The sequence below is a fragment of the Saccostrea cucullata genome, unplaced genomic scaffold (genome assembly GCF_032062105.1).
Source record: "Saccostrea cucullata isolate Sc308-1 unplaced genomic scaffold, CSIRO_AGI_Scuc_v1 ctg906, whole genome shotgun sequence".
Classification (NCBI taxonomy): domain Eukaryota; kingdom Metazoa; phylum Mollusca; class Bivalvia; order Ostreida; family Ostreidae; genus Saccostrea; species Saccostrea cuccullata.
Genome location: NW_026934443.1, coordinates 426,053 through 439,772, shown reverse-complemented (window position 1 = coordinate 439,772; position 13,720 = coordinate 426,053). Strand labels below are relative to the sequence as shown.

At 30.5% G+C, this 13,720-nt stretch overlaps 2 protein-coding genes across 2 annotated transcripts; both read left to right on the top strand.

Annotated features, from left to right (window-relative positions):
* The first annotated feature begins 2,772 nt into the window (after window positions 1–2,772).
* On the top strand, window positions 2,773–10,841 carry LOC134240758 (prion-like-(Q/N-rich) domain-bearing protein 25). Its single transcript, XM_062722840.1, has 9 exons — window positions 2,773–2,879; window positions 4,018–4,096; window positions 5,344–5,432; window positions 5,598–5,789; window positions 5,981–6,118; window positions 6,227–6,352; window positions 6,841–6,963; window positions 7,173–7,313; window positions 10,535–10,841. The coding sequence occupies exons 1-9, from the start codon at window positions 2,858–2,860 to the stop codon at window positions 10,804–10,806; spliced, it is 1,182 nt and encodes a 393-aa protein (XP_062578824.1). The 5' UTR covers window positions 2,773–2,857; the 3' UTR covers window positions 10,807–10,841.
* Window positions 10,842–12,341: 1,500 nt separating this feature from the next.
* Window positions 12,342–13,002, top strand: LOC134240745 (uncharacterized). The gene is made up of 2 exons (XM_062722828.1): window positions 12,342–12,533; window positions 12,649–13,002. The coding sequence occupies exons 1-2, from the start codon at window positions 12,342–12,344 to the stop codon at window positions 12,922–12,924; spliced, it is 468 nt and encodes a 155-aa protein (XP_062578812.1). The 3' UTR covers window positions 12,925–13,002.
* Window positions 13,003–13,720: the final 718 nt, after the last annotated feature.

Genomic DNA, 13,720 nt, shown 5'->3' with positions numbered 1-13,720 from the left:
TTAGTACAGATTGATATTCTTCATGCAATCCTATTGGTGTAATTTATCATGCTTCGTCTTACAATGTATCCTTACTCTTTTTTATTAAAATTTATCCACAGCTTCTTTAACCGGTCAAGAAACAAACTTGCCCACCAAATATGGTTGAAATATTGTCGACTCGGCGTAAAATAATATAAAAACAATCGATCAATCTTTACAAAGGGAAAATACTTCAAAATCCTGTTACAATTTCAAATATTTAACATTCACTACAATCAAATTTCTTTTTGAATTACACACCTCTTCTAGATTTAAAAAAGACGCAAGTTTTAAAAAGAAAAACAAATGAAATTTGTTTATTAAATTTTACTTTTCTTACAATTGTTGTCACTTGCAACATTTTTAAAAAACAACAACAACAACAACAAATTCTAATTGTAATTCCAAGTATGCCGAATGTGATATTGTAAATATGCAGATGCTAGAGTACTTGTATCTGATTGACAATCTATGTTCTTTTTAGAGACTAGGCCCTTTGATCATGAAACAGATTTAAACTTAGGTCGGACTTTCAATCAGCTGTCACATGCATATCAAATATTTAATCACTCTTCTAAATTTGCAGTATACCACACGCTTGCAATATTGAAAGATATTCAATTTGTGTTTGCCTGACTTAGACAATATTTTAATACAGCATAAATATTTTGACTTTACCTTAAGATGTAGCATGAAATTCAGTCGTAAAGACTACATTAACGTTAACGTAAAAATTTACGATCTTCAGTAAATCTAAGCACTTGTCTTTCAACATTCTGTCAAAATTCTCAGGGATAATTAAACTTTGTGCCGTTATTAACATATCTATTATTTCATAGCCAGACCTTTTTTGTACGAATGATTTCCAAAGACTTCTGGCCTAAATTTAAAACTGTTTCATGTACTCTGAATATAACAGAGAAAAATTTCGTTGATTCGGGGAAGTGATTAACACAAATAGATATCCATTTAATTTCAATATTATTATATGCATTAAAACAGCTGTTAATGCCATAGAAAGTATATGAACTGGCGTCATAAAACTATTCGATATCAGCACTGGTAGATTATTATTATAGAGTTGTTTTTTTTTATCTTAAAATCATCATGCAGAACATCAACGTAGCAAGATGATACTAAAATTTCCGATTTCTGAAAAATTGTAGTTTTATGATCTTCACAAATTTTGTAAGAAACGACGACACATTATAAATGTTGTCTCTTCAATCAACGCATTTTTGGTAACCCTTGGTTTTTTATTTACTTTTTATTTTCATTTAACAACTAAGTTTTATGATAAATGTACTTTTTCTTCGTCAACTTTCCTTGCTTATTTAACAATATACCCTTATCACCTGCATTAAGTAGTTTCAAGTCTCTTTTTGACTGAATACATAAGATACATTACTCTACGTACGATTTTGAAAAAGAGACAAGACACTGACAAAGAACTGATGAAACAAAAATACCAAAAGTCTTGTTAGAAGTCTTTGATCTACACATGTACAATGACATTGTCAGCTAATGGTCATAGAAATTGTTAAGTCATATTTTTATCGGATTTCTCTGTGTTAAATGACAAGGAGCACACAGCGGATTCGACAGGTCAGCACGGAATATTTAATGGAACAAGAAACTATATATGCTTTTTTTAAAAAAGAAATCAGCCTGTGCTCTCCTAATAACCTTTATATAGTTTTTTGTCTAAATGGACATTCGACCTTAAGAATAACTGACAAAACATATACAATGTGTGAAAGTGTAATAGCTGAACAACCAGAAGAAACAACGAAATTTAAATACACAATTAACATTTTTTATTTGATACTTCACGAATTTTCACTGTAAAAAATAAACTTTAAAGTAATAATGCATTATTTAACTTTACTTAGCAACTCATTAAAATGAGGAAGTAATGCGATATGTACTTATGATAAGACTGTATTTAGTACCAGTCTGTATCTTCCTTTTCATAATGGAAAAGTTATTTTTATGTTTTATCAAACACTTTTCAATTGCAAGGCGGAAGATAAAATTTATTCAAGGGCAAAATTGTAAATGATATAAACTGAAAATACGGGAATATAATTATATTTTGTTTTAGATATATATTTGACTGATATTAATAATACATTGAGTATATTGCTCTTTGATCATTATCTGTTGTGTAGTTCTTTTTACATGAATTTATCTTGTGATCTTTCATAGAAATGTGTTCTTTTAATGCATACGTATATCTTTACTTTTTTCTGAAATGAATTTATATCAATTTTATAGAATCAAAGTTTCAGCAAACTTCTCTGTGATTTTACAATATAAAATAATATTTGTTTTACATTATAACACATTCACCTGCCTCATTTATACATTTTTTATGTATATAGAAAGCCCTTGACTAAATTAAATTTAATAAAACTACACGTTGTGTTTCTTGATAAAATGATCAAAGATTATTCATCCACTTGATGCCCCATGGCTTGCATTTAAACACCTGAATAAAAGAATATAAATATTTAAAAAATGAATGTTTTTCAACTATTAAATCGTTTAAAATTTTGAACTGTTACACTAATACACTTTTTCATAACTTGCTTATTTTGCAAAAGTTAATTTTTGTAAGGTTTAATTATTTAACAGATTCAGATCCATGTCTCATGAATGTCAATTTATGATCATTTGTATCTTAGTTAAACAGGAATTAAGCTAAGTAGATAGGGGAAAAGAATAAGTACATGCAGAAAGAATTGCACTTCCTGATCTAAGTGTAATTTTTATTTATATCATGATGGTTTAGCTTTCACGCTCTACAGATGATACTTTTTTATCAAATGAGAAGATGATTTCTAAAATAGTTTTGTGTAAGTACATTTTATAATGATTTTTCCAAACATTTTAATAAAATGAATTAATAAATGTAAATATTTAGAAAATGAAACACATTTGTAGTACTAAGCTGTATATGCATCATATTTTAGGGGGTGGTAGAGGGGTTTGAGGTCAATTTTCGAATGAACTGAATTTTGATAATCACAAATTAAATTAAAATTATTCTGTAACATTCAAAAATACGCTTCCCGTTGGGATCCGGGTTAGAAAAGGTCCTCAGAACCCCCTTGCTTGTCGTAAAAGGCGACTAAATGGGGCGGTCCTTCGGATGAGACCGTATAAATCGAGGTCCCGTGTCACAGCAGGTGTTGCACGATAAAGATCCCTCCCTGCTCAAAGGCCGTAAGTGCCGAACATAGGCCTATATTAAATTTGCAGCCCTTCATCGGCAAAGGTGACGTCTCTATATCAGTGATATATTCTGGAGAGGGATGTTAAACAGTATACACTCAATCAATCAAAAGTCCGCAAAATTTGTTTCACTTCCCATCGTATTTTTGCAATTCTGATAATATGAGATGTTGCATGACTCAGGAAAGTATTTTTGAAATATCTCGAATATCTAACTTAAGAATCATTCAAATTCGTTTGGGTTAATTGTAGCGGATAACAGAAAATTTACAGATTCGTGGGAATGAACTTTGTGCATTCTCTAATACCGCTATTCATTAATTCAAGGTGACTGAATTCATGAATGTGTTTCACACAAATTCCACGAAATTTGCACACTAATGAAATCTAATAATTCAAAACTTATATAGGTCAAATCAATGGCGAAGTTTTTGAAGATTTACCGATGTGTGCGAAATTGAGAAAATTTCTCTAATTGAGAAGTTTCTTAAATGCAAATAAACTTGAATCTGTTCAAATATTAACGAATAAAAATATTATTCATTATGTACCTATGTATTGGAGAATGACTACTCCATTTACATTGTGTGCCGAAGATAAAACTATAATTTTCATTATATATCACACGACAAACATATACATTTTTTATTTTAAAAATCCAGGTAAATTTTAAATTAATGTGTATATATTGTATCTCCTAATGTTAAATTTACTTATGATAGGATTGACATTCTGTTTTCAATTGAGATTTGATTTCAGCGAATGTTCTTCCATTTGTTCTGACGTTTATTATAACTTTTTCGATGGACATATACACAACCATGGCCTATTTAAACAGGTAACTATAACAAAAATAAAAAATCACAATTTATGTTCGCTTACTCTTTTGATTTTCTTCTTTAATACTTCTAATCATGATGCAAAATCATGGAAATTTGATGACTATATCTTTTTTTCAATTAATAATTGAATTTTAAAATAAAATTTCTTTGAATGATACATTTGCAATTTTCTCATTCCTGCAATTTTCTCAAAGATTTCTATGTATTGTGTTTTTGTTTGCATTTTGTTTTATTCTTTTTAAGAAAATGCATTTAACAGTACCTTATGATATTTTTGAAATGGAATAATCAATTATTAATATATTTTCTTGAAAGTAATCCAGTATTTTCGCGTGAATAATACGTGAATTGAGCGTGAATTATGATAATTTTCGTATTCAGCTACAGATCTACTTTTCTCTGATTAAACTGTGATTGTTATTGTTTTGATTGCACATTTTCTAAGCAACTCATTTTTAAGATTATTTAGAGGCAACGATATCATTTGTCACAAATCATTACAAACCTTTTTTTTGAATCTGTAAATAGCATATTGTTTTATTTATTCAAATAATTTTTTTTTAAATGTATATGTAATTTTTGGATACTATACGCGCTGCGCCTCGGGAAATAGTCCTGATCTTGTGGAACTGGAATCTTGCTAACTCCCTCAATGATATATTTTAACTGTTTTATTATACCGATACAAATCTAAATTGTAGAGATCACCTTTTTTTAAAAAAAAATGTTCATTTACAGATTAACTAATCATAATTTGTCGCAAATACCAAATAAGAAGACAGTTATTCCCTTATTCTAATGCAATCATTGCATTTTGTTGTTTACGTCTTATTTTGTTGCGTTTTGTTATATGCAATACGTCACCAGGCATTATGTTTATGCGTCGCTCAATTATGACGTCACAATGAAATTCTATAACCGCGAATTAGCATGACTAGCTTTCGAAGGATTAGCTCAAAAAACTAACACACGGCGATTAGTCGATTCACAGGGATTTCTAGGGAATTGTTCGGATCTAATCACTTAATTTTATATAGGAGAAAATCAGTAGAGGTATAATAAAAGTATTTGAGACCCCATTGGAAATAATCAAGTTTAATATATTGCTTTCATGGGTTGTCGTAGGCAAAGACTGATTTAAAAAATGTGTGATTCTCTGCCTGAATAAAGATGATAATAACAATAATATACTTAACATTGGCATTATTTTGATTTTTTGTTTCAAAATAATTTTTATCTTCAGATCCATCTCCCAGACAGATGCTGTACGTATTTGGGATAATATCCAATGTAAGGATAACAAAATGGCTGATCTTCAACAGTCTATTACAGGTTTATTACTTTGTCTATATATCATGATCAATTAAGTGATTTATACAAAAGAAGTAATTTACAAAATAAGTTGCTTTTAAATGTACATTTTAAACCGTATTGGTTAATATAATATTTTTTGAAAAAACAAGACTATTAATAAGATGATATTGTTGCTATAAAAAGCACCAGAAAATAGAAATGATGAATGCAAAGTAAGTGAGACAAAAAGCACGGAAATAAGAAGAGAACAGCCGATTCTTACACTCCATATATACAGGCAGATGTCGTCCTCAACATTACGACGTGTCATTCAGTATTGTTCCTCGAAGGAGAATCAGCTGAATATATATCTGGAATGCAATATATCTGCTACAGGTACAATTTAATCATTAAAAAATATTTTAATTATAATCAGTTATGTAACATGAATTTTATTTAATTTTGTTTAATGTATAAAGGATGCCATGAACAGTTACTGTAATTAAATTAGGAATCAATAAAACCTTAACTACCTTGTGCTGAATTTCTCTTAATATTAAAAGTTTTAATGAACAAATTTGCTTTAGCTTCCTGGGGCAGACTTTGCCTAGCTGATGACAACTGCGACACAGAAAATGCTGTCTGTAGTATCGAGAAAGCTTATGGACGCTGCGTGTGTAAAGAAGGTCACCGTGTTGACAATAGTCGACGAAAATGCACCAAAGGTATAAACTTCCGAACAAAAAAATACTAAGTAAAATTCAATTTTGAAAAGTGGATTATATTACCAAAAACGATGAAATGTTATTCATATAGTTTTACATTTCTTGTAGTAAATGTTTTTCTTGGGGGACAATGTGAGAATAGTGAGAACTGCGGTCAAATGAACACACAGTGCCTTAGTAATCGATGCACATGTGCTATTGGATTTTCTGAATCGTATGGATTTTGCATGAAAGGTGCTGCTTATGTTTATTAAGTGCAATTCTATTTTACCTAGATTTTGACAAGTATTCCCCTATGATATGATATCTAGAAACTGACATGGATATATTTTTTAATTTTCTGTAATATATTTATTTAGTTCTAGAATGCTTCGATATATACAGATATTCTTCTTAATAGAGAGATAGTTTTGCTTTAAAGTAAATCTGCTTCATGCAAATCAACAGCCATATAATTACAAATGACTTTTTTTAAGAAATCAAAAAAAACAAACAGAAAAAATCTGTAAAAAAAATTCAAAAAAAAATTAGAATTCCAAAAGTACTTTGAAAGATGAAGTCTCAAAAAACAACATATGTTATATATATATATATATATATATATATATATATATATATATATATATATATATATATATATATATATATATATATATATATATATATATATATAATAACCCCAGCACGCATGATTTATTTTTACAACTTTTTCTTATAAACAGGAACACTAAATCCCGGTGAAGTTTGTTCTGTTGACATGGAATGTGGACAAAATCAGACGTGTTACAACAAAACATGTTCCTGTCAAGCAGGATATGTTCAAATTGAAAACGTCTGTATAGAAGGTACGTGTAATACTCAGAAAGTATTCAAAAGACTATACTGATATTAGATTCAAATTTAATCAAATCAAAAAATAACAAGAAAGCATCTCGTTTCATCTAATGTTGGCTTTAATTTGTAGACCATGATACTCGTTGAATGCATTAATATGATAATTTTTACACCATGATTTACAGGTATCAAATTATATGGGTTTTTTTCTTATTAATAGCAAGAAAAGCACTTGGATCAGCCTGTCAATACCACCAACAATGCACTAAAACACCTCACGCAAATCTATGTCTCGGAAATTCCACTCATCATTGGTGTAGCTGCAATATGAAATTCGTCGAGAAAAATTATTCTTGCATATGTATGAGTTACATTTAAGATAAATTCATAGAAATTAACATTTGAATATGATTATAACTATCGCACACAGTACACATGTAGTAAATATGTAGTTTGTTAAATTGCTTTTAATTGTCCCCGTATAAACTAAAAAAAAGGAATAATACATGTATTAAAGGCTGTCTGTCCGTCTGTCTGTAATATATTTGTTTCCGCAAGATATCTCGAGAAAATTTTGATCTTTGTAAGGAATTTTTTTCTTAACAATTTTCCACGGGATAATGAATAATGATGAATTCTGTAGATTTTGTGGTCAAGAGGTCAAATGTCAAATGTCATAAATAATATATGTCTGTTTTAAAACTTTTGTTTCCGTACGATAACTTAATAAGATGACGTTTATCACTTGCAGTAAATTATTTTTACCACATCTCTCTATGCCCTAAGAAAGAAACCTGTTAGTTTTGATGGAAAACAGTAAAACGAATACTGTTCTGTTTAAATCCCTCCCCTTTAAGTGCACCCTCTCACCCCTACTGCCTTGAATGTTCTTCTTGTTTCCCATTAGTATTGGACACATATTCTTTGAATTAGCCTGTAAATAAGAATTTTCTTTTAAACAAAACATAAAAATGGATAAGACTGATAAAAATTTTTTTTAAAGTAGAAAATCTATGTGTTGTGTATGTATTTATAGATTAAATTCAAATAAAGTATGAAAGAATTGCTGTAAGAGTAATTTTTATTCGGACATGCAAGACCAACTATAGTAAATTATTGAAATTGCTTTTACATACTGTAAATCACTTTTTATTCGCGAGAACTTTATTTTCGCGTAATTACGCGAGACAGTGTGCTCGCGAAAATTTAATTCTCGCGTAAAAAAGAAGTCCTTAAGATTATATAGAGCAATAACCTCAATTCGTGAAAATTTTGGTTAATCAAGAGTCAATGACTTTTTAACATGCGAAAATAAAGTGTTAAAAATTAAGTGATCTACAGTAACTTTTTCATCAAGCTTCCCTTGGTTTGATAATTGATTGTGATCTTTTTTTCAGAATTTAAATTTCAACAATGACATCAGAAAATAAATGTCGGGGTTTATTTTTCTATACATATACAATTATTTAACTTGATTTATCATTAATTAATTTCAAAGATTATAATTATAAATCTCTCTAAAAATACATTTGAATATAATTACTTACAATACACAGTACCGTTCACGGTAGCTCAGTCGGTAGAGCGCTCGCTCCGTGATCGGGAGGTCGTGAGTTCGTATCTCGGCCGCGACTGACCTAGTCGTTAAAATTGGTAGCAAATGTTCCTTCGCCATGCGCTCGTCACTTTGAAGTGAAAGTTGCGGGTCCTTCGGATGAGACCTTAAAAACCGAGGCCCCGTGTCAGCGGCAGGCGTTGGCACGATAAAGATCCCTCACTGCTCAATGGCTCTGAGTGCCGAGTAAAGGTCAAAATTTGAAGCCCTTCACCGGCATACGGTGACGTCTCCATATGCGTGAAAAATTCTCGAGAGGGACGTTAAACAATATACAATCAATCAATCAATCAATTACAATACACAGTACACATGTTTGAATGTAGTTAATATTTAATTTGTTACATTGCATTTTGTTCCCCGTTTAAACTGAAAGTAGGGAATAATAATTTATTCTGTCTGTCTGTTATTCGAGTATTTTCGATTCCGCGAGATATCTCTTTTGCAATGAAATATTACTTTACAATTCCCCATGGGGATAAGAGCGATCGCTTTTAATTTTGAGGTCAAAAGGTCAAATGTCAAGGTCTCAAATAATATATATCTGTTTTAAAACTTGCGTTTCTGCGCGATAACTTGAGAAGACTCTGAGCTTTTGCAGTGAAATTTTCCACTACTTCTCTCTATGACCCAAGAAAGAACCCTACTGATTTTGAAGTCAAAAGATCAAAGGTGTGTTTATAATTTTCAAACCATAACTCCCTGTTGCCCCATAGACCCTTCTTAAAGTGCACCCTCTCATATTCCTAGTTCCTTGTATGGTATTCTTTTTTTTTTCCTTAAGCATTGGTCACATATTCTTTGAATTAGCCTGTATATAAGGATTTTCTTCTCAGTAGGAAATATAAAAATGGATATAACTGATGAAAAGATGCCCCGTGTAGACAATCTAAGTGTTTTACATGTACTTATAGTTTAAATTCAGATAAAGTAGAAAGGAATACTTGATATCGCGATTACTTAACTTAGCGGAACTCTTTGGCGAAGGAGGTAGAAATCGTCTGTTGGGTGGGGGCAATGTGTTATTCAATACAATGCAAGATCGATCATTGTAGCATTTATAAGGACAGATAAGTAAAAAATCCTGGTGGAATACATCGCTAAACAATCGCTGAACCAGCCTAATATATTTTTGAGAGGAGCCAATCCTAATTTGTCACATTTTTAACGATATTTTTAATTAAGCTGACTCTTTTCGTTAAATTTTCATTGATAATCGTCATATTTTTAAGCAGATAAAATATTCTAAACTTTCCTTATTTGACAATCTACTATTTGGAGTTCAATATCTGGCAAAACATCGTGATTTCGGCATTAAATTGTTCGAATCATTCGATTGTCACTACTGTAAACAGTGTCATTTGCCCCCAGAAATTTAGACTTTTCTCGACTCCCCCGCGAAAGAGCGGTAGTAAGTTAGATAACTGCGAGGTACTCATTGGTAGTCGCAATATTACGTATTGCCCCAGAGTAGACTTGTGACATGATTAATCAACTTTAATGATTTATTGAAGTTATTTTACATAACTTATTCATCGCAGCTTCCCTTGGTTTGATAATTGATTGTGATCTTTTTTTCAAAATTTAAATTTCAAATGGTTTGATATCAACGATAAAAAATGGGGTATATCTTTCTACAAAAATATTTTATTTGATTTATCATGAATTCATTCATGATATAACCTTTTTTTATTTAAATAAACCCATTCTTTGAGGATGCAAATCTAATAAAAACCATCATCTGACTAATAAACCTAAAAGACACTCCCTCAATATTTTAAAAAGAAATAAAATAAGAAAGCAATTTTATTTATGTAAGATAAAGTGATAGTTTGTTTGTAAAGTATTTAAATTTGTTTTGAAAATAAAGATTTAGGTCTATACGTAAACGTTGACATGACTAGTATCATGGTTGTAAATTTAAAATAAATTGAAAATAACTATAAAAGATTTCTTTCCATTTTAAGCAATTATGACATCCGTCGACAGGGGTCAACAAGAAAAGACGACAGTGCCTAAACCATGTTTAGAAGAAGGCAACCTTGATGTTTTTACAGTTATAGCTGAATCAACAGAATCTGTTCGTGGAATGCATGAAATCCCTGTAGAGACCACACCAGCCCCTGGAAACAAATGTAGCTTCGACAAAGTCAGTACAGAAGGATCTAATTTATCACTGGGTACAAGCATTGTAATTGTTAAAACTTCTTATATACACTGTAATAAGATCCATTTTTAGTAATAAGGTCACCATCGTCGTTTCTTTCATTACGCTTAAATAGTTCGCTGCCAAAACGTTATATTCTTTTAGATCTGATACTGGTGATAGTGCCAGTAAAATAATTGTTTACTATGAAGAATTGCTGACAATTTCGCAATTATTTTTTCAAGATCTATGACAAGCATGACATCTGAAAAGCAGAATTATGCATATTTAATCCATATAAGTATATTAACTGTTTTGAAAAAAAATTAAAATAAACCATCACAGGGTACAGGCATTGTAATTGTGAAGATTTGTAATACAATTCAATCCAACTTTATTAAGGTCACTTCATCGTTCGTAGATTTATAAAAATAAAGTACTCTGTCGTTAAAACCCGATACTGGAGGTAGTGCAATTAACATAATTGTTTACTAATTGTGTCGATAGCACGACTGTGTCAACCCGGCAGGCTACATTGGCTGCATTTCATTTCCGGAAATTTTGGAAATTATCAACTTTTCATTTCCGACATTTTTTAATTTTCATTTCCGACATTTTTTGGTTTTCATTTCCGACATTTTTCAAATACGTATGTAGAACTTTTAGTAACAGATCTGAATACTTTAGTTATGACAATTTTATAAAGAAAAAATTCATAAATAAATATTAATTGAAATCTATAATTTGAGTTTTTTTAATCCATCAATGACTTGGACATAGGTGTGGTACTGTCATTGACATTTAATTTAGTGCACTTTAGTGGTGAAAAAGTTTATGCTCATTGAATTCTTTAACCTAGACTTAGTGCTACATGTATGCATAATGTGTAGATTTAAAAAAAGATTATGAATATTTTGTACTAAATACTCTTAAAATTCCATTTTCACTTACTTAGAAAATATTGAATTACCGCACAGGTAAATTCCGGAAATGAAAACAAAATTATGTCGGAAATGAAATTAAAAAATGTCGGAAATGCTATGCATATTTCCGGAAATGAAATACAGCTACTACATTATCGGGTGAATTGTTGATGTTTGCGGTACCCAATAGTGTATTTTTTAATTTCTGCTTTTTACACCAAGAAGACAAACTACTCATTATCTTATTTTTTGACAAAAAAATGATAATTTCTATATATACAAAATATAAACAAATAATAGAGCCAAATCTGTATTAATGTAAAGATTCAGCGTTAAGGAGGTTTAATCCTTTTTCATTTATTTTTATTTTTTTCATTACGGTATCTAAGTGTTTGGATCAGGAATCAGCGGCCTATTTGTCGGAGCAACACTTACTACAATTTTATTTGCTGTTTATAACAAGAGAGGGAGGCCAAATGTTAATCGAGAGTAAGTTAACTATTGTTATTTGCTTGAAAAATTAGAACATAATTCGTTTTTTATTCTTAGAAGATGTAAACGTATACGCCTGGTAAATGATGCATTATTTTGTAAACACTTCTTTTCTAGTCATGTCAGGTTTTTGTATTCCTTCATTTTCTTCCAACTGTTGTTGATTGAAAATATTCACCAAATATATTCCCTTTTTAAGAAAATAAATGTAGGATGAAACGTTCCATTTTGTCATCACTATATACAACCTTCTTATGTAAATCATATGTCCCTGTGCATAAAAAATGCCAAAAGAGATACATTGTTATATTTCCTATCAAAAGAAATTCTAATCAACCGTCCAATGAAAGACACAGGAATTATTCTGACGCCGTTTACTGTGATCCAGTTGAATGTATCGATTCGGTAAGAAATTTTAAATTTAACTACTAACATTTTATATACGTCCTTTGCTTGTGTAATCAACGTATGATTCAGTTTTTTGTTTACCTCGATTAAATGAAATTTTATATGATTCAAGAACCGCAAATGGGAGGAATTTCCAAAAGGAATTCTTAACCCGGAATCACTCCGCAGAGAAAGTCAACGGAATCATTCCGATTTCGATCAAACCAGCTACAGCCACCTTAATGAGAAAGGTGAAACAGATGTCATCTTAGAAACCAACTATGATCCTGTTAATTTCACACAGAATGCAGCAAAACAACCTGTGAATTATGACGTGTGTATGGCAGTGGACATTCCAGATGCAGAAAAATCTTTTTATGAACTTCAAGAACCTTTTGAACAAACATGACGTGAATAAGATGTTTTAATTTCTTAAAAACTTAAGATGAATATCGATATTTCAATGTGTTTACGATTCAAGAAAAGGAGATTTTAAAGATTGATGATAAATATATGTATAAAGTGCCTGAATCTCAACAATATTTCAATTGAATACAATGTTTGCATTATATCGGTATTTAGACTATAATACTGCAAACCAACTTTTATTTCGCATGCAAAAAATTTCCACGAGAGCCTCGTCATGGTGAATATTTTTTCGCCTCGAACTGATCTTTAAACAAGTCTCTGTGTCTATTAACAACAGATAAAAAAAAGACATTTCAAAGTTTAATGTCGATTCTAAGTGAACTGGTGTTGCTGAAGTTTTTCAAACAAATTGAAAAATCCTTGATATGGAGATCACGCCGGGTGTGAAGGACAATACGGGAAACTTACTCCTCCATGGTACTTGATAACGTCTTTGATGTTTAGCGGTCCAGAATTATGTTGCAATAAATATTCATTTCTATGAAAATTTTAGCTTGAGAACTAATCCTTTTCACAATATTCCTGTCATAGTACCAGCTCTCACACTATTCAATCCATGACGTTTTTTCCCCATATTAAGACTGTAATGCATACATGTGTATCAGCTTTTGAAGATACACGTTTGCAATACGAACACCAAATATAAATGGATTGTCAGAATATGTATTTGCTTATTAAAATGAATAGATGTTAAGGCGTCACACTCCAGTATTTTCGAAAATTATCGAATTGAGGCTATATATTAAAAGTATTTCTGCATCGAACATGTACCGCAA